Source organism: Oncorhynchus tshawytscha, linkage group LG10, assembly GCF_018296145.1.
Source record: "Oncorhynchus tshawytscha isolate Ot180627B linkage group LG10, Otsh_v2.0, whole genome shotgun sequence".
Taxonomy (NCBI): Eukaryota; Metazoa; Chordata; class Actinopteri; order Salmoniformes; family Salmonidae; genus Oncorhynchus; species Oncorhynchus tshawytscha.
Window position 1 is genome coordinate 6,518,457 of NC_056438.1, and position 19,795 is coordinate 6,538,251.

Genomic DNA, 19,795 nt, shown 5'->3' on the forward strand with positions numbered 1-19,795 from the left:
ACTAGAAGCCTGAAGGAGGAGAGGTTACTAGAAGACTGAAGGAGGAGAGGTTACTAGAAGACGGAAGGAGGAGAGGTGGTTAGAGCAAGTAGCCTAGTGGTTAGAGCAGGTATTCTAGTGGTTAGTGCAGGTATTCTAGTGGTTAGAGCAAGTAGCCTAGTGGTTGGAGCAGGTAGCCTAGTGGTTAGAGCAGGCAGCCTAGTGGTTAGAGCAGGTAGCTTAGTGGTTAGAGCAGGTAGTCTAGTGGTTAGAGACAGGTAGCCTAGTGGTTAGAGCAGGTAGCCTAGTGGTTAGAACAGGTAGCCTAGTGGTTAGAGCAGGTAGCCTCGTGGTTAGAGCAGGTAGCCTAGTGGTTAGAACAGGTAGCCTAGTGGTTAGAGCAGGTAGCCTAGTGGTTAGAGCAGGTAGCCTAGTGGTTAGAGCAGGTAGCCTAGTGGTTAGAACAGGTAGCCTAGTGGTTAGAGCAGGTAGCTTAGTGGTTAGAGCAGGTAGCCTAGTGGTTAGAGCAGGTAGCCTAGTGGTTAGAGCAGGTAGCCTAGTGGTTAGAGCAGGTAGCCTAGTGGTTAGAGCAGGTAGCTTAGTGGTTAGAGGCAGGTAGCCTCGTGGTTAGAGGCAGGTAGCCTAGTGGTTAGAGCGTTGCTGGATCAAATTCCTGAGCTGTTGTTCTGCATCTGAACAAGGCAGTTAACCCACTGTTCTCCCGTAGGCTGTCCTTGTAAATAAGAATTTGTTCTTAACTAGTTCTTCTTGCCTAGTTCAATAAAAATGTTTATATCCCAGGACAAATGAGCTAGCAATAGTAAGCTAGCTAGCCAAAAGGTTCAATGCTCATCAACCTGTCCCCAAATTAATATAGTATGGTTGAGAGTTAGTTTTTTATATTTCAACCTGCGTGTCCTGATCTGCGTCTGATGTGGATGGACAATATCAGCATACGGACGATGGCGCACGCCCGGTCGGCATGTCAAATTAAGGATGATGTTTTGAGCAACATCAAGTTTTGTCCCCATAGTCCATGTAAAAACAAATATGTTGTTCTGGTCCTGAATCTATGGACCCAAACAAAGACTACAATGATATGACTGTATTGTTCTGTGTTCTTCAATAGGAACTGTGGTTGTGTTACATGATTGGTTCTGTTCATCAAAAGATTTGTTTTTCGGTTAAGAAGCAATGGTAGAGTAACATATTGTAGTTCCACACCCACACACACATCTATACGTGCACACACACTCACAGACACACACACAGATACACACACAAACACAAGACACACACACACACACACACACACACACAGACACACACACACACACACACACACACACACACAGACACAGACACAGACACACACACACACACACACACACACACACACACACACAGACACAGACCTGCATCTCACCCACACACACCAACATGGAGGGGGTCTTTCACACAGACACACACAAGAAACAGACCAACATGGAGGGGGTCTTTCATGACTCAGGGTCGGTCTTTCAGGAACCACAGAAGAAACAGGGTCGGCTCAGGGTCTTTCATGATGATGAGAAGAAACAGGGTCGGCTCAGGGTCTTTCAGGAACCACAGAAGAAACAGGGCCGGCTCAGGGTCTTTCAGGAACCACAGAAGAAACAGGGTCGACTCAGGGTCTTTAATGACGATGAGAAGAAACAGGGTCGGCTCAGGATCTTTCAGAAACCACAGAAGAAACAGGGTCGGCTCAGGGTCTTTCATGACGATGAGAAGAAACAGGGTCGGCTCAGGGTCTTTCATGATGATGAGAAGAAACAGGGTCGGCTCAGGGTCTTTCAGACCATGAGAAGAAACAGGGTCGGGGTCTTTAATGACGATGAGAAGAGGGTCTTTCATGATGATGAGAAGAAACAGGGTCGGCTCAGGGTCTTTCAGGAACCACAGAAGAAACAGGCTCTAGCCATATGGCTCAGGGTCTTTCAGGAACCACAGAAGAAACAGGGTCGATATTTAAAAAATCTTCAGGGTCTTTTACTGAAATTCTACCCATTTCGCCATTTTTAGAGAAGAAACAGGGTGACTGTCAGGCTGACAGGGTCTTTCATGACGATGAGAAGAAACAGGGTCGTCTCAGGGTCTTTCAGGAACCACAGAAGAAACAAGGCTCTAGCCATATGGAGGCCTTAAGAGATTTGGTTGGGGTTCCGAACAAATTTGATGCAATTCTACTAATTTTGCAATGTGGCTCAGATATTTAAAAAATCTTCCGTTTTGCTGCTAATTTACTGAAATTCTACCCATTTGAAAGACCCTGAGCGCCATTTTTTCTCAGATAGCTGGCTAGATGTTTCTTCAATCGAAAGTGACTGTCAGTGGCTGACATAGGAAAAAACTGCTGATGCATGAAAGACCCTGAGCCGACCCTGTTTCTTCTCATCGTCATTAAAGACCCTGAGCCGACCCTGTTTCTTCTCATCGTCATGAAAGACCCTGAGCCGACCCTGTTTCTTCTCATCGTCATGAAAGACCCTGAGCCGACCCTGTTTCTTCTGTAGAAACCAAATTGTTCAAATTTCTCCTTGTGTATTCTACTATTTTAACTCTCAATAGAAAGTTGAGACGCCGATTGAGTTCCTAAAAAATAAAAGACGCGTAAATGAGCGAGGGCTGACCGCTTATGTCGCTCATCCCTGGAGCCAGCCCTGAGTAGAACCTTGTAAAAGTGGAGCATTGGAGCATACAGAACCACGGAATCACAGAACCACGGAATCACAGAACCACGGAATCGTGCAACCATGGAAACCCTAGAACAAAGAAACCACCGACTTGTTTGGTTGATTGTTGATGTGTCCCTCGGGTATTTGGACAGCTAAATAAATAATCGATAGAGAACTATTGATTGATTTATCAGTTGACATCGGACAATTGAAATAATCGTTAGTCTTAATTTTCACATTATATTTTATTACAGGAGTACATTTAAGAATCACAGTTGAAAAACATTCATATTTGAACTAAGTGAATTGTTGGGGTCTGTAAAATGAAATACACATTATGTACAGACAGACAGACAGACAGACAGACAGACAGACAGACAGACAGACAGACAGACAGACAGACAGACAGACAGACAGACAGACAGACAGACAGACAGCGATAGACTTGCATCCCAAATGACACCCTAGTCCCTAATTAGTTCACTACTTACCATAGGACTCTGATCAAAAGTAGTGCACTGTATAGGGAATAGGGTGTCAAATGGGACACAGCAGAGAAAATAACCAATGAAGTGTGATGTGACACTTCAATACTGAACCTAATTGTCTTCTTAATATTAATAATAAATGAATGTGGTGATAATAATAATTATTACAATAAACAATATTAACATATTCAACGCTGTTTTACAATATAACTGAAATAATTCATATCGTACTAAATATAAAGATATTTACCAACAAACAGAAATACTGAAATAATTCATATCGTACTAAATATAAAGATATTTACCAACAAACAGACTTTTGACATTTATACTAAAACTCTGGAAATATAATAAAAAATGGCAACTTAAAATAATATTTTATTACAATAAGAAATATTAATAGTCAATAATAATAATATTAGGGTATTAGATAGAACAGGTGTTAACTCATGGCTTACTTACTAAACACAAGAATCAGAATAAACAGAACTCCCTCTTTGCTTTTCACAAAATACAAATATTTGCTAAATACAATTTTAAAATACAATAAAAAAACGAGAAATCTCACTTGCAATCTATATATGATAGCACTTCTATAACTGTCATTTAGAAACACACAAGCGGCTCACTGTACTTATAGTATGTGTAGACAATCAGTGATGTAGTTGGTCCCAGAATATATATCTGTAGAAGACGGTAGTAGAATATCATTTATAGAAGCTTTTCCCAACAGTCCCTGGGTCCTAGCTCCCTCCAGATAAAACTCCCAACTGTCCAAGGATTCCGGGATTTTGTTTCAGAATGTTCCAGAATGTTCCGGAATGTTTGTGAATTCCAAAAATGTTTGTGAGTTCCAGAATGTTTGTGAGTTCCAGAATGCTTGTGAGTTCCAGAATGCTTGTGAGTTCCAGAATGCTTGTGAGTTCCAGAATGCTTGTGAGTTCCAGAATGCTTGTGAGTTCCAGAATGCTTGTGAGTTCCGGAATGTTCATTAAGTTCTAAGTGTTCTTTTGACGAGTTATAAAGGAAGTAGTTTTGTTTTGGAAGTATTTTCTCTCCGTATCCATGATGGACATTTCCTGGTGTTGGGGTTAGTAATAAGTTCCAAAAATGATTCTGATTGTGCAATCGTCTCACGTTGTTAAATCTCATTAGCTAATAAAGTTTAGATTTTTCTTTAAATCAATTTTGCATTTTTGTGTTGATAAAGAGGAGCAGCTAGTCAAAATGTCACCTTCACGTCCCACAGAGTACAACAACACTCTGCTCCAACTGAAATACAAAACAAAAACAAAGCAACTCTCAAGCAGCAAGTATATAGGTCTCCTCTCCTCCTCTATCTCTCCCTCTCTTCCCCTCTCTCTTTATCTCTCCCTGTCGTCTTCTCTTTCTTTATCTCCCCTTCTCTTTCTCTCTATCATTCTTCCTCCAGCTTAGACGATTCTGATAGCTTTAGAAAAATGCTTCTCCTTTATATCCGTAACACATCCAGTCAAGCAAAGAGGCAGATATCAGGCCAAGCGACGGACACACGGACACATCGTCCGATGACATCATAGCACAGATTCGAGGGTTTGAAGGGGAAGGGGGATGATATGGGAACGACTGATCGTCACTTATGTGCAGGTTGAGTAAAAAAAAAAAAAAATGAAGATATGAAAATACGTCCAATGAAAGATCCCCTTCCACACCTGAGCTATTAACACACAATCCTAAAGTCCTTTCCAGGTTTTGAGTCTCTCTTTCACATTCTCCCTGAAGTCCTTTATAGCAGGGGGTCTCTGCTTCAACCCCATCTTGGAGAATTATAGTCCATTTTCCGGGTAAAAACGCCTCACTTAAGTAATCGTGATAGTTGATAGGTTGATAGATTGTTTGAGAGATGTGTGTTAGAGCCAGAAGAAAAGCCTGTAAAACCTTACCACTTGCCAGGACTGGATTTGGAGCACCTTGATATATACAAGTGTGTATGAACCCACCTCTGACCCTTCTCTCTCTAGCTCTGGATGCTTCATTCACTTTAAGAGTCTCTCTCTCTCTCTCTCCTGTGTTGATTCTCCTGTCTGTTATCCCTAAGCTTCTTAAATCATTATACCCTGTTTTATCCCATTATGTCGTTCATTCTTCCCTACCTCCATCCATCCCTCTAATCCAAATACACTCCCCGTAAGAATCTGTTTCCTAATTGTGCATAACTTCTCTCAACATTAAATCTTCTGTTTTTTTATTCATTCATTATATTACATTACTTTTCATTTTATACATAGTTTTGTATATTTCTTGGAAAACAAACGGAATAGAGATTATACACTTTTTTTTGGCACCTTCTGTTCTTCTTCTTAGTCTCCCAGAAAGTTCCAATGACCTAACAATAACACGACAAAAGAGAAGGAATCGGAATTCAGAATGTTTCTTTTTAAAGTTCAACGGAGACATCCAACATTCCAAGACATCAGCAAAATGGGGGGGGGGGGAAGGATGCTAGATCAGTCCTGACCTCCCATCCTCCTTTTATTCTCTCTGCCATGTCCTCCATCCATCCTCCTCCTCTCTCTCATTTCTCCTCCCTCTATTCCATCCCTCCCTTCCTCCTTCACCCGTGCTTCGTCCAATCCAAATCAACGATCTACACCGCGGCTCCCAGCAGCTCTTCCGTTTTGATGTCGGCTAGTAGATCTGACGGAATCTCGTTCTGGTTAGAATCCAGACCGTAGAACTTCACCTTCAACCCGTCCACCGGGTGAACCACCGGCACCGTCACCACTCTAGGAAAATTCCGGGTGGCCAGCTCAAACCGGCTGGTGCTGGCTAGCTCGATGGCCAGTATACGGAGGAAGAGAGTGGCGAGCTGTTTCCCGAGACAGGAGCGGATGCCGCCGCCGAACGGGAGGTAGTGGAAGCGTCCCTCCTTGTCTTCGCTGCGTTCCTGGGAGAAGCGGTCGGGGTCGAAGGCGTCCACGTCCTTGAAGACGGAGGAGGTGTCGTGTGTGTCTCTGATGCTGTACATCACACTCCAACCCTTTGGGATCTGTACCCCCTGGGGACGGAGAGAGAAACGGGGAAGAGTCATTTACAAAGACAAGACAACGGACAAGACAAAATATAAGACAAGACAAATGACAAGACAAAATATCAGAGAAGACAAGAAAAGACAAGACAAAATATCAGAGAAGACAACAGACAAGACAAAATATAAGACAAGACAACAGACAAGACAAAATATAAGACAAGATAAGACAAATGACAAGACAAAATATCAGAGAAGACAAGAAAAGACAAGACAAAATATCAGAGAAGACAAGACAAAGTATAAGACAAGACAACAGACAAGACAAAATATAAGACAAGACAAGACAACGACAAGACAAAATATAAGACAAGACAACAGACAAGACAAAATATAAGACAAGACAACAGACAAGACAAAATATAAGACAAGACATGACAACGGACAAGACAAAATATAAGACAAGACATGACAACGGACAAGACAAAATATAAGACAAGACAAGACAACGGACAAGACAAAATATAAGACAAGACAAGACAACGGACAAGACAAAATAGACAAAAGACAAGAAAACACAAGAAGACAAGATGGGAAGGGAGAGAGAGAGTGATTAACAGATGAGACACAATACAAATACAACACTCACGTCTAGTTCAAAGGTCTGCAGGGCCGTCCTATAACCCCCAGACACGGGCGTGAAGAGCCTCAGCACCTCCTTAATCACACAGTCCAGATACTTCAGACTAACGATGGTGTCCAGACCCAGTTCCCCCTCGCACAGACAGCCGTTGTGGAGGATCCCCCTGGTCCGGAGCTCCTCTCGTAACTTCTCCAACACGGCAGGGTGGCGTAGGAGCTGCATGATGAGAGAGGTGGAGGCACTGGCCGTGGTGGCAAACGCTGCGAAGATCAGCTCAATGGTCGCCTCCTGGAGACGAGAGGAAGAGGAGAGATGTGTTCATTAGGATGAGGTCATCTGTAGGGAAACTAATATTACAACTACACTATAGCACCGATATCGCTTCTGAAATGCATTGATCTGTGATACTAGTCAGATATCCAATACATTGATCTGTGATACTAGTCAGATATCCAATACATTGATCTGTGATACTAGTCAGATATCCAATACATTGATCTGTGATACTAGTCAGATATCCAATACATTGTTCTGTGATACTAGTCAGATATCCAATACATTGATCTGTGATACTAGTCAGATATCCAATACATTGATCTGTGATACTAGTCAGGGTGATCTGTGATACTGGTCAGATATCTAATAGATTGATCTGTGATACTAGTCAGATACCCAATACATTGATCTGTGATACTAGTCAGGGTGATCTGTGATACTGGTCAGATATCTAATAGATTGATCTGTGATACTAGTCAGATACCCAATACATTGATCTGTGATACTAGTCAGATATCCAATACATTGATCTGTGCTACTAGTCAGGGTGATCTGTGATACTAGTCAGGGTGATCTGTGATACTAGTCAGATATCCAATAGATTGATCTGTGATACTAGTCAGATATCCAATAGATTGATCTGTGATACTAGTCAGATATTCAATAGATTGATCACGATATTAGCAAGTTACCCAAATTTAAACCAATTTAAAAATAGCAATGGAGGAGCATATTTTTTTGGGGGGATTGCACCTTTATTTAAAGGCAGTGTTACAAAGTGAGACAATCCAGAAATGATCCATCATATCCATATTCATATCTCTGGCAAATATGTACAGTAAGGAATAGGGTGTCAGTCCTGGTCTATAGTAGTGCACTATGTAGGGAATAGGGTGCCAGCCCTTGTCTATAGTAGTGCACTATGTAGGGAATAGGGTGCCAGCCCTGGTCTATAGTAGTGCACTATGTAGGGAATAGGGTGCCAGCCCTGGTCTATAGTAGTGCACTATGTAGGGAATAGGGTGCCAGCCCTGGTCTATAGTAGTGCACTATGTAGGGAATAGGGTGCCAGCCCTGGTCTATAGTAGTGCACTATGTAGGGAATAGGGTGCCAGCCCTGGTCTATAGTAGTGCACTATGTAGGGAATAGGGTGCCAGCCCTGGTCTATAGTAGTGCACTATGTAGGGAATAGGGTGCCAGCCCTGGTCTATAGTAGTGCACTATGTAGGGAATAGGGTGCCAGCCGTGGTCTATAGTAGTGCACTATGTAGGGAATAGGGTGCCAGCCCTGGTCTATAGTAGTGCACTATGTAGGGAATAGGGTGCCAGCCCTGGTCTATAGTAGTGCACTATGTAGGGAATAGGGTGCCAGCCCTGGTCTATAGTAGTGCACTATGTAGGGAATAGGGTGCCAGCCCTGGTCTATAGTAGTGCACTATGTAGGGAATAGGGTGCCAGCCCTGGTCTATAGTAGTGCACTATGTAGGGAATAGGGTGCCAGCCCTGGTCTATAGTAGTGCACTATGTAGGGAATAGGGTGCCAGCCCTGGTCTAAAGTAGTGCACTATGTAGGGAATAGGGTGCCAGCCCTGGTCTATAGTAGTGCACTATGTAGGGAATAGGTGCCAGCCCTGGTCTATAGTAGTGCACTATGTAGGGAATAGGGTGCCAGCCCTGGTCTATAGTAGTGCACTATGTAGGGAATAGGGTGCCAGCCCTGGTCTATAGTAGTGCACTATGTAGGGAATAGGGTGCCAGCCCTGGTCTATAGTAGTGCACTATGTAGGGAATAGGGTGCCAGCCCTGGTCTATAGTAGTGCACTATGTAGGGAATAGGTGCCAGCCCTGGTCTATAGTAGTGTATGTAGGGAATAGGGTGCCAGCCCTGGTCTATAGTAGTGCACTATGTAGGGAATAGGGTGGCCCTGGTCTATAGTAGTGCACTATGTAGGGAATAGGGTGCCAGCCCTGGTCTATAGTAGTGCACTATGTAGGGAATAGGGTGCCAGCCCTGGTCTATAGTAGTGCACTATGTAGGGAATAGGGTGCCAGCCCTGGTCTATAGTAGTGCACTATATAGGGAATAGGGTGTCAGTCCTGGTCTAAAGTAGTGCACTATATAGGGTATAGTGTACCAGCCCTGGTCTAAAGTAGTGCACTATATAGGGAATAGGATGTCAGTCCTGGTCTAAAGTAGTGCACTACATAGGGAATAGAATGTCCTTTGGGAAACAGCCATGGTGACTTTCAGCCTGTTAAGTATTTTACAAACCTTAAAGGAGACTTGGAGAGGTAGAGAGGTAGAGAGGTGGAGAGGTAGAGAGGTAGAGCGGTAGAGGTAGAGAGGTGGAGAGGTGGAGAGGTAGAGAGGTGGAGAGGTAGAGAGGTAGTGGTAGAGAGGTAGAGAGGTAGAGGTAGAGAGGTAGAGAGGTAGAGAGATGGAGAGGTAGAGAGGTAGAGGTAGAGAGGTAGAGGTAGAGAGGTAGAGAGGTAGAGAGGTGGAGAGGTGGAGAGGTAGAGAGGTGGAGAGGTAGAGAGGTAGAGGTAGAGAGGTAGAGAGGTAGAGGTAGAGAGGTAGAGAGATGGAGAGGTAGAGAGGTAGAGGTAGAGAGGTAGAGAGGTAGAGAGGTAGAGAGGTAGAGAGGTGGAGAGGTGGAGAGGTAGAGAGGTGGAGAGGTAGAGAGGTAGAGAGGTGGAGAGGTAGAGAGGTAGAGAGGTGGAGAGGTAGAGCGGTAGAGGTAGAGAGGTAGAGAGGTGGAGAGGTGTAGAGGTAGAGAGGTAGAGAGGTAGAGGTAGAGAGGTAGAGAGGTAGAGGTAGAGAGGTAGAGAGGTGGAGAGGTAGAGAGGTGGAGAGGTAGAGAGGTGGAGAGGTAGAGAGGTAGAGAGGTAGAGAGGTAGAGAGGTGGAGAGGTAGAGAGGTAGAGGTAGAGAGGTAGAGGTAGAGAGGTAGAGGTAGAGAGGTAGAGGTAGAGAGGGAGAGAGGTAGAGAGGTAGAGAGAGGTAGAGGGTAGAGAGGTGGAGAGGTAGAGAGGTAGAGCGGTAGAGGTAGAGAGGTAGAGAGGTGGAGAGGTAGAGAGGTAGAGAGGTAGAGGTAGAGAGGTAGAGAGGTAGAGGTAGAGAGGTAGAGAGGTAGAGAGGAAGAGAGGGAGAGAGGTAGAGAGGTAGAGGTAGAGGTAGAGAGGTAGAGGTAGAGAGGGAGAGAGGTAGAGAGGTAGAGAGGTAGAGGTAGAGAGGTTGATGGTAGAAAGGTAGAGAGGTAGAGAGGAAGAGAGGGAGAGAGGTAGAGAGGTAGAGAGAGGGAGAGAGGTAGAGAGGTAGAGAGAGGTAGAGAGGTAGAGAGGTAGAGAGAGGTAGAGAGGTAGAGAGATAGAAGTAGCGAGGTAGAGAGGTAAAGAGAGTTCCTAGGAAAGAAAGGTTCCTACCTTGAGTTCCTGCATTGTGAGTTCAGTGCCGTTCTCTTTTGCGCTCTCCAGCAAGATATCAAGTGCGTCGCTATAATCCTTCCCCTGGGAAGAGAGGGGTTTCTCCCTGATGGCTTTTTCTATTCCTTTATGCAGTGTGTCCCTGGCACGGATACCCTACAGAAGTCAAACCCCACAGAGACATGTGGTCAGTGATGTGTGTGACAAACAAGAATGGAATGTGTTGAATTACACAGTATGGTTTCACAACAGCTTCAGGTCTAATTACAGTTGATTTACGTCAGCCTCTCGTTGATCAGATTAAAGTCATGCGTATGGGTATTTGTCTGTTATTAATTAAAGTGCTTTTTTGTACCTTCCTGTATCCACTGAAAGGCAGGTCTATGGGTAAGGTGAAGATGTTGTCTATAAACTCCTGGAAGGTGTTGAACAGATGTCTCATCTCCTCGTCTGCTACTCTGAACCCCAGCAGTACCCTCACTGCCATGTGGAACGACAGCCTCTGGGATTCCCTGGGGAGGGAGGGAGGGGGGTTAATAACCAGACATAGCAACCCTACGTAGCCCTATGTATCCTTTATGTAGGCTGAAGACCCTGAACCCCCAACCACACCCTCACTACCATGTGGAACGACAGCCTCTGGGATTCCCTGGGGGAAGCAGTCAACCAATCAGTCAACCAATCAGTCAACCAATCAGTCAGCCAATCAGTCAACCAATCAGTCAACCAATCAGTCAGCCAATCAGTCAACCAATCAGTCAGCCAATCAGTCAACCAATCAGTCAGCCAATCAGTCAACCAATCAGTCAACAAATCAGTCAACCAATCAGTCAACCAATCAGTCAACCAATCAGTCAACCCATCAGTCAGCCAATCAGTCAACCAATCAGTCAACCAATCAGTCAACCAATCAGTCAACCAATCAGTCAACCAATCAGTCAGCCAATCAGTCAACCAATCAGTCAGCCAATCAGTCAACCAATCAGTCAACCAATCAGTCAGCCAATCAGTCAACCAATCAGTCAACCAATCAGTCAACCAATCAGTCAACCAATCAGTCAACCAATCAGTCAGCCAATCAGTCAACCAATCAGTCAACCAATCAGTGAGAGTCCAGGAAAGTAACTTCAGAGGGAGGAGGGTATCTATAAACAAGCAGGGTTCCTCTCCAGGTTTCCTCCTTCCAAGGTTGTTTCTCCTAACCACTGCACTACTGCTTCAGGTTCTGCTTGCTCTGTTGTGTGTGTGTGGGGGGGGCTCTTCTAGCTGGAGTGGGTTTTAGAAGTCACCTGTAGACATTGATGGGTTCTGGGTTGGAGCTCCACAGCCTCAGTGACTCCTGGATCACCTGCTGGATCTTAGGGAGGTAGGACTGCAGAGCCTCATGACTGAACACCTTGGAAAAGACCTGGAGGAGAGGGGGGAGAGGAGGGGGAGGGGGAGAGAGAGGGAGAGAGAGAGAGAGAGAGAGAGAGAGAGAGGAGGGAGAGAGAGAGAGAGAGAGAGAGAGAGAGAGAGAGAGAGAGAGAGAGAGAGAGAGGGAGAGAGAGAGGGAGAGAGAGAGAGAGAGAGAGAGGAGAGAGAGAGAGAGAGAGGAGAGAGAGAGAGAGAGAGAGAGAGAGAGAGAGAGGGGGAGACAGGTGAGAAGGGAGGGAGAGGTGTAAGGGTTAGAACCATTTCTTCACCATAACCACAACACTCTTCCTCACCTTGATCTGACCACTGACCTCTTCCTCACCTTGACCTGACCACAGACCTCTTCCTCACCTTGACCTGACCACAGACCTCTTCCTCACCTTGACCACAATGACAAACCTCTTCCTCACCTTGACCTGACCACAATGACAAACCTCTTCCTCACCTTGACCTGACCACAAACCTCTTCCTCCCCTTGACCTGACCTGACCACAGACCTCTTCCTCACCTTGACCTGACCACAGACCTCTTCCTCACCTTGACCTGACCACAACCACAAACCTCTTCCTCACCTTGACCTGACCACAACCACAAACCTCTTCCTCACCTTGACCTGACCACAATGACAGACCTCTTCCTCAACTTGACCTGACCACAGACCTCTTCCTCACCTTGACCTGACCACAACGACAAACCTCTTCCTCACCTTGACCTGACCACAATGACAAAAACCTCTTCCTCACCTTGACCTGACCACAACGACAGACCTCTTCCTCACCTTGACCTGACCACAGACTTCTTCCTCACCTTGACCTGACCACAGACCTCTTCCTCACCTTGACCTGACCACAGACCTCTTCCTCACCTTGACCTGACCACAGACTTCTTCCTCACCTTGACCTGACTACATCTCACCTGCATAATGTAACTATTCTCAAAACACCGTGTCCAGAGAAAACATCTCACAACAACGTTTCTACTTCTTCAGACACAGCTGTCACATTCGGCACCAATACTACAAATCCCACAATCCCCTGAGTCATCGTTCAAAGCCTCTCTACTCTAGGATCATGTATTATAAGGAATGTGTTGATAATTTTAAAGATCTGCACAGCTTAAGGTTTGTCGACTCCGTTCTTTACTTCTTTGTCCTTTGACTTGGGAGAACCTCTCAGTATGTCAATGTTATGTTGTAGAGTGGACAGAGACAACCTACTATCAACCCCATCCTCTCTCTCTCTGTCTCTCCCTCCCTTCCTCTCCATCTGCCTCCTCTCTCTCCCCCCTCTCTCTCTCCCTCCCTTAATCTCCCCCTCTCTCTCTCTCCCCCCTCTCTCTCTCTCTCTCCCCTCCCTTAATCTCCCCCTCTCTCTCTCCCCCTCTCTCTCTCCCTCCCTTAATCTTCCTCTCTCTCTCTCCCCCTCTCTCTCTCGCCCCTCTCTCTCCTCTCCCTCGCTTAATCTCCCTCTCTCTCTCTCCCCCTCTCTCTCTCCCTCCCTTAATCTCCCTCTCTATCTCTCTCTCTCCCCCTCTCTCTCCCCCTCTCTCTCCTCTCCCTCCCTTAATCTCCCTCTCTCTTTCTCCTTCCCTTAATCTCCTCTCTATCTCTCTCTCTCTCTCCCTCTCTCTCCCCCTCTCTCTCTCCCTCCCTTAATCTCCCTCTCTATCTCTCTCCCTCTCTCTCTCCCCTCTCTCTCCCTCCCTTAATCTCCCTCTCCCCCTCTCCCCCTCACTTAATCTCCCTCTCTCTCTCTCCCCCCGCTCTCTCTCTCCCTCCCTTAATCTCCCTCTCTATCTCTCCTCTCTCTCCCCCTCTCTCTCCCTCCTTTAATCTCCCTCTCTATCTCTCTCTCTCTCCCCCCTCTCTCTCTCCCTCCCTTAATCTCCCTCTCTATCTCTCTCTCTCTCTCTCTCCCCCTCTCTCTCTCCCTCCTTAATCTCCCTCTCTGTCTCTCTCTCTCTCTCCCCCTCTCTCCCCCCTCTCTCTCTCCCTCCCTTAATCTCCCTCTCTATCTCCCCCTCTCTCCCTCCCTTAATCTCTCTCTCTAACTCTCCCCCCTCTCTCCCCCTCTCTCTCTCTCCCAGCATTAACACATTCTATTCATTCTACTTTCCCTTGAAGTCAGCAGTAGCTGTGTGTGTGTGTATGTATGTGTGTGTGTGTGTGTGTGTGTGTGTGTGTGTGTGTGTGTGTGTGTGTGTGTGTGTGTGTGTGTGTGTGTGTGTGTGTGTGTGTGTGTGTGTGTGTGTGTGTGTGTGTGTGTGTGTGTGTGTGTGTGTGTGTGTGTGTGTGTGTGTGTGTGTGTGTGTGTGTGTGTGTGTGTGTGTGTGTGTGTGTGTGTGTGTGTGTGTGTGTGTGTGTGTGTGTGTGTGTGTGTGTGTGTGTGTGTGTGTGTGTGTGTGTGTGTGTGTGTGTGTGTGTGTGTGTGTGTGTGTGTGTGTGTGTGTGTGTGTGTGTGTGTGTGTGTGTGTGTGTGTGTGTGTGTGCAGAGTAAACGAAAGTTTGGATTTTCCTGGCAACCCCAGTACATTTCTTAGGAGAATCCCAAATTGCCCCTATTTCCTATAGTGCACTACTTTAGACCAGAGCTGGTACCCTATTCCCTATATAGTGCACTACTTTAGACCAGGACTGGTACCCTATTCCCTATATAGTGCACTACTTTAGACCAGGGCCCTATTCCCTATATAGTGCACTACTATAGACCAGAGTCCTATTCCCTATATAGTGCACTACTTTAGACCAGGACTGGTACCCTATTCCCTATATAGTGCACTACGTTAGACCAGGAATGGTACCCTATTCCCTATATAGTGCACTACGTTAGACCAGGACTGGTACCCTATTCCCTATATAGTGCACTACGTTAGACCAGGACTGGTACCCTATTCCCTACGTAGTGCCCTACTTTAGACCAGGACTGGCACCCTATTCCCTACGTAGTGCCCTACTTTAGACCAGGGCCCTTAGGGTGACTCATAAGACCCTGGTAAAAAAAATAGTGTACTATATAGGGAATAGGGTGCCAGTCATATCGTTGTCTCTCTCTCCCTTCCTCTCTCTCTCATATCACTGTCTCTCTCCCTGCCCCTCTCTCTCTCATATCACTGTCTCTCTCCCTGCCCCTCTCTCTCACATCACTGTCTCTCTCCCTGCCCCTCTCTCATATCATTGTCTCTCTCCCTGCCCCTCTCTCTCACATCACTGTCTCTCTCCCTGCCCCTCTCTCATATCACTGTCTCTCTCCCTGCCCCCTCTCTCATATCCTTGTCTCTCTCTCCCCCTGCCCCTCTCTCTCTCTCATATCATTGTCTCTCTCTCTCCTCTCTCCCTGCCTCTCTCTCATATCATTGTCTCTCTCTCCCTGCCCCTCTCTCTCTCTCCCTCCCCTCTCTCTCATATCATTGTCTCTCTCCCTGCCCCTCTCTCATATCATTGTCTCTCTCTCCCTGCCCCTCTCTCTCTCATATCATTGTCTCTCTCTCCCTGCCCTCTCTCTCATATCATTGTCTCTCTCTCTTTCCCCCTCTCTCTCTCATATCATTGTCTCTCTCTCCCTTCCCTCTCTCTCTCATATCACTGTCTCTCTCTCCCTTCCTCTCTCTCTCTCTCTCCCTCCCCCTCTCTCTCATATCACTGTCTCTCTCTCCCCTTCCTCTCTCTCTCATATCATTGTCTCTCTCTCCCTCCCTGCCCTCTCTCTCTCTCTCATATCGTTGTCTCTCTCCCCCTCTCTCTTCCTCTCTCTCTCCCTCCCCTCTCTCTCATATCACTTTGTCTCTCTCCCTGCCTCTCTCTCTCTCTATCATATCCTTGTCTCTCTCTCCCTGCCCCTCTCTCTCATATCATTGTCTCTCTCTCCTGCCCCCTCTCTCTCATATCTTTGTCTCTCTCCCTCCCCTCTCTCTCATATCTTTGTCTCTCCTTGTCTCTATCTCTCTCTCCCTCCCCCCTCTCTCATATCTTTGTCTCTCTCTCCCTGCCCCTCTCTCTCATATCATTGTCTCTCTCTCCCTCCCCCTCTCTCTCATATCTTTGTCTCTCTCTCCCTGCCCCTCTCTCTCATATCTTTGCCCCTCTCTCTCTCCCTGCCCCTCTCTCTCATATCATTTGTCTCTCTCTCCCTTCCTCTCTCTCTCATATCATTGTCTCTCTCTCCCTGCCCCTCTCTCATATCATTGTCTCTCTCCCTGCCCCTCTCTCTCATATCATTGTCTCTCTCTCCCTGCCTCTCTCTCTCTCATATCATTGTCTCTCTCTCCCTGCCCTCTCTCTCATATCATTTGTTTCTCTCTCCCTTCCCCTCTCTCTCATATCTTTGTCTCTCTCTCCCTCCCCCTCTCTCTCATATCTTTGTTTCTCTCCCCTCTCCCTCCCCCCTCTCTCTCATATCATTGTCTCTCTCTCCCTTCCCCTCTCTCTCATATCTTTGTCTCTCTCTCATTGTCTCCCCCTCCCCTCTCTCTCATATCTTTGTCTCTCTCTCCCTTCCCTCTCTCATATCATTTGTCTCTCTCTCCCTGCCCCTCTCTCTCTCATATCATTGTCTCTCTCTCCCTCCCCTCTCTCTCATATCATTGTCTCTCTCTCCTGCCCCTCTCTCTCATATCATTGTCTCTCTCTCCCTTCCCCTCTCTCTCATCTCTCTCTCCTCATTGTCTCTCTCTCCCTGCCTCTCTCCCTCCCTCTCTCTCATATCCTTGTCTCTCTCCATTGTCTTCCTCCTCCCCTCTCTCATATCATTGTCTCTCTCTCCCTGCCTCTCTCTCATCATATCCTTGTCTCTCTCCCATTCCTCTCTCTCTCATATCATTGTCTCTCTCCCCTCCTCTGCCTCTCTCTCTCATCTCTCCTTGTCTCTCTCCCTTCCTCTCCCTCTCTCTCTCCATATCATTGTCTCTCTCTCCCTGCCTCTCTCTCATATCCTTGTCTCTCTCATTGTCTCTTCCCTCCCCTCTCTCTCATTGTCTCTCTCTCCCTGCCCCTCTCTCATATCATTGTCTCTCTCTATTATTGTCTCTCTCTCCTCTTTCGCCTTCATGCTGCTTCCAATCTGTAATCTCTCACTCGTCTCACTCTCTCTTTCTCCCTCTCTCTCTCTGTCTCTCTCTCTCTCTCCCTCTCTCTCTCTCTGTCTCTCCCTCTCTCTCTCTCTCTCTCTCTTTCTCTCTCTTTCTCTCTCTCTCCTCCATCCCCTACCCCCACCTTCCCTCCTCACTCAACCCCTTATTTCTCTCTCTCTCCTACTTTCCTTCCCTCATTCCCTCCCTCTATTTCTCCCTCCCTCCATCTCTCTGTATGAATGAACAATAGTCTTCAGAGCTCGTGTGGTATTCATGGCTAAGAACGAGGGAAAGAGGGAGGGAGGGACAGTGGGTGAGAGATAACAGAAGTTAGGACTACTTGAGGCTGAAACACAAAACTGACCCAAGATCAGTATCTAAGAAATATATTTCTCTACTTCTTAACATTAATACTAGTTTCTTTACTTCCTGACATTAATTCTAGGACCAGCTTACTAGACCCTAATCGTAACCTTAACAACTGAGGCTGAAACTCAAAACTGACCCAAGATCAGTATCTAAAATAGATTGGAACAATAATGTCAATGGAAAAGGTTTTAATAGGTTGTAATGTCCAGCCCTGTCTATATCTCAACGGTTGTACTGTCCAGCCCTGTCTATATCTCAATGGTTGTACTGTCCAGCCCTGTCTATATCTCAACGGTTGTAATGTCCAGCCCTGTCTATATCTCAATGGTTGTAATGTCCAGCCCTGTCTATATCTCAACGGTTGTACTGTCCAGCCCTGTCTATATCTCAACGGTTGTACTGTCCAGCCCTGTCTATATCTCAACGGTTGTACTGTCCAGCCCTGTCTATATCTCAACGGTTGTACTGTCCAGCCCTGTCTATATCTCAACGGTTGTACTGTCCAGCCCTGTCTATATCTCAACGGTTGTAATGTCCAGCCCTGTCTATACCTCAACCCTGGTTGTACTGTCCAGCCCTGTCTATATCTCAACGGTTGTAATGTCCAGCCCTGTCTATATCTCAACGGTTGTACTGTATCTCAGCCCTGTCTGTCCAGCCCTGTCTATCTCAACTGGCCCTGTCTATTCTCAACGTAATGTAATGATGGCCAAAAGAGAACTGTGCCAGACATCCCTCCACCCCTCCAGTCATCCCTCCACTCCAGTCATCCCTCCACTCCAGTCATCCCTCCATCCCACCCCTCCAGTCATCCCTCCAGTCATCCCTCCATCCCACCTCTCCAGTCATCCCTCCATCCCACCTCTCCAGTCATCCCTCCATCCCACCCCTCCAGTCATCCCTCCATCCCTCCACTCCAGTCATCCCTCCATCCCTCCAGTCATCCCTCCAGTCATCCTTCCATCCCTCCAGTCATCCCTCTAGTCATTCCTCCACCCCAGTCATCCCTCCAGTCATCCCTCCAGTCATCCCTCCAGTCATCCCTCCAGTCAGTCAATTCCATCCCTCCACCCCTCCAGTCATCCCTCCACCCCTCCAGTCATCCCTCCAGTCATCCCTCGACCCCTCCAGTCATCCCTCCATCCCTCCAGTCATCCCTACATCCCTCCAGTCATCCCTCCAGTCATCACTCCATCCCTCCACCCCTCCAGTCATCCCTCCACCCTCCAGTCATCCCTCCAGTCATCCCTCGACCCCTCCATTCATCCCTCCAGTCATCCCTCCAGTCATCCCTCCAGTCATCCCTCCAGTCATCCCTCCATCCCTCCAGTCATCCCTCCACCCCTCCAGTCATCCCTCCACCCCTCCAGTCATCCCTCCATCCCTCCAGTCATCCTTCCATCCCTCCAGTCATCCCTCCACCCCTCCAGTCATCCCTCCACCCCTCCAGTCATCCCTCCATCCCTCCAGTCATCCCTCCATCCCTCCAGTCATCCCTCCACCCCTCCAGTCATCCCTCCATCCCTCCAGTCACCCCTCCATCCCTCCAGTCATCCCTCCAGTCATCCCTCCAGTCATCCCTCCAGTCATCCCTCCACCCCTCCAGTCATCCCTTCACCCCTCCAGTCATCCCTCCCTGTCTCTCTCTCTCACTCTGTCTCTCTGTCTCATTCTGTCTCTCTGTCTCACTCTCTCTGTCTCTCTCTCTGTATCACTCTGTCTCACTCTGTCTCTCTCTGTCTATCTCTGTCTCTCTCTCTCTCTCTCTCTCTCTCTCTCTGTCTCTCTCTCTCCATCTATTTCTGTCTCTCTCTCCATCTCTCTCTGTGTCTCTCTCTCTCCATCTCTCTCTGTGTCTCTCTCTCTCCATCTCTCTCTGTCCCTCTACATCTCTCTCTGTGTCTCTCTCTCCATCTCTCTCTGTGTCTCTCTCTCCATCTCTCTCTCTCTCTCTACACCTCTCTCTCTCTCTACACCTCTCTCTGTCTCTCTCTCCATCTCTCTCTCTGTCTCTATCTCTGTCTCTGTGTGTCTCTCTCTGTCTTTCTCTCTCTCTCTCTCTCTCTCTCTCTCTCTGTCTCTCTCTCTGTCTCTCTCTCTCTCTCTCTCTGTCTCTCTGTCTCTCTCTCTGTCTCTCTCTCTCTCTCTCTCTCTCTCTGTCTCTGTCTCTCTGTCTCTGTCTCTCCATCTCCCCCCATTCCACCTCTCAGCAATAATTACATTAATAATAACAATTATGTTTCCCTGGCAACTAAAGAACCTGCAGCCAATCACGAGATGACCAACCAGAGCAACCACTGTGGCTTATGTGTGTGTGTGTGTGTGTGTGTGTGTGTGTGTGTGTGTGTGTGTGTGTGTGTGTGTGTGTGTGTGTGTGTGTGTGTGTGTGTGTGTGTGTGTGTGTGTGTGTGTGTGT

The 19,795-nt window shown here is 47.0% G+C and overlaps 1 protein-coding gene across 1 annotated transcript in view; it reads right to left on the bottom strand.

Moving 5' to 3' along the window:
• Window positions 1–2,919: 2,919 nt before the first annotated feature.
• LOC112241180 (cytochrome P450 26B1) overlaps window positions 2,920–19,795 on the bottom strand; it is a 32,745-nt gene continuing 15,869 nt past the window's right edge. Inside the window, exons 3-7 of the mRNA XM_042328090.1 lie at window positions 11,820–11,938; window positions 10,886–11,042; window positions 10,531–10,686; window positions 6,838–7,119; window positions 2,920–6,218 (exon numbers count right to left, since the gene is read on the bottom strand). Of these exons, the coding sequence (XP_042184024.1) occupies window positions 5,808–6,218; window positions 6,838–7,119; window positions 10,531–10,686; window positions 10,886–11,042; window positions 11,820–11,938 (1,125 nt within the window). The 3' untranslated portion in view covers window positions 2,920–5,807. The remainder of the gene's footprint in view (window positions 6,219–6,837; window positions 7,120–10,530; window positions 10,687–10,885; window positions 11,043–11,819; window positions 11,939–19,795) is intronic.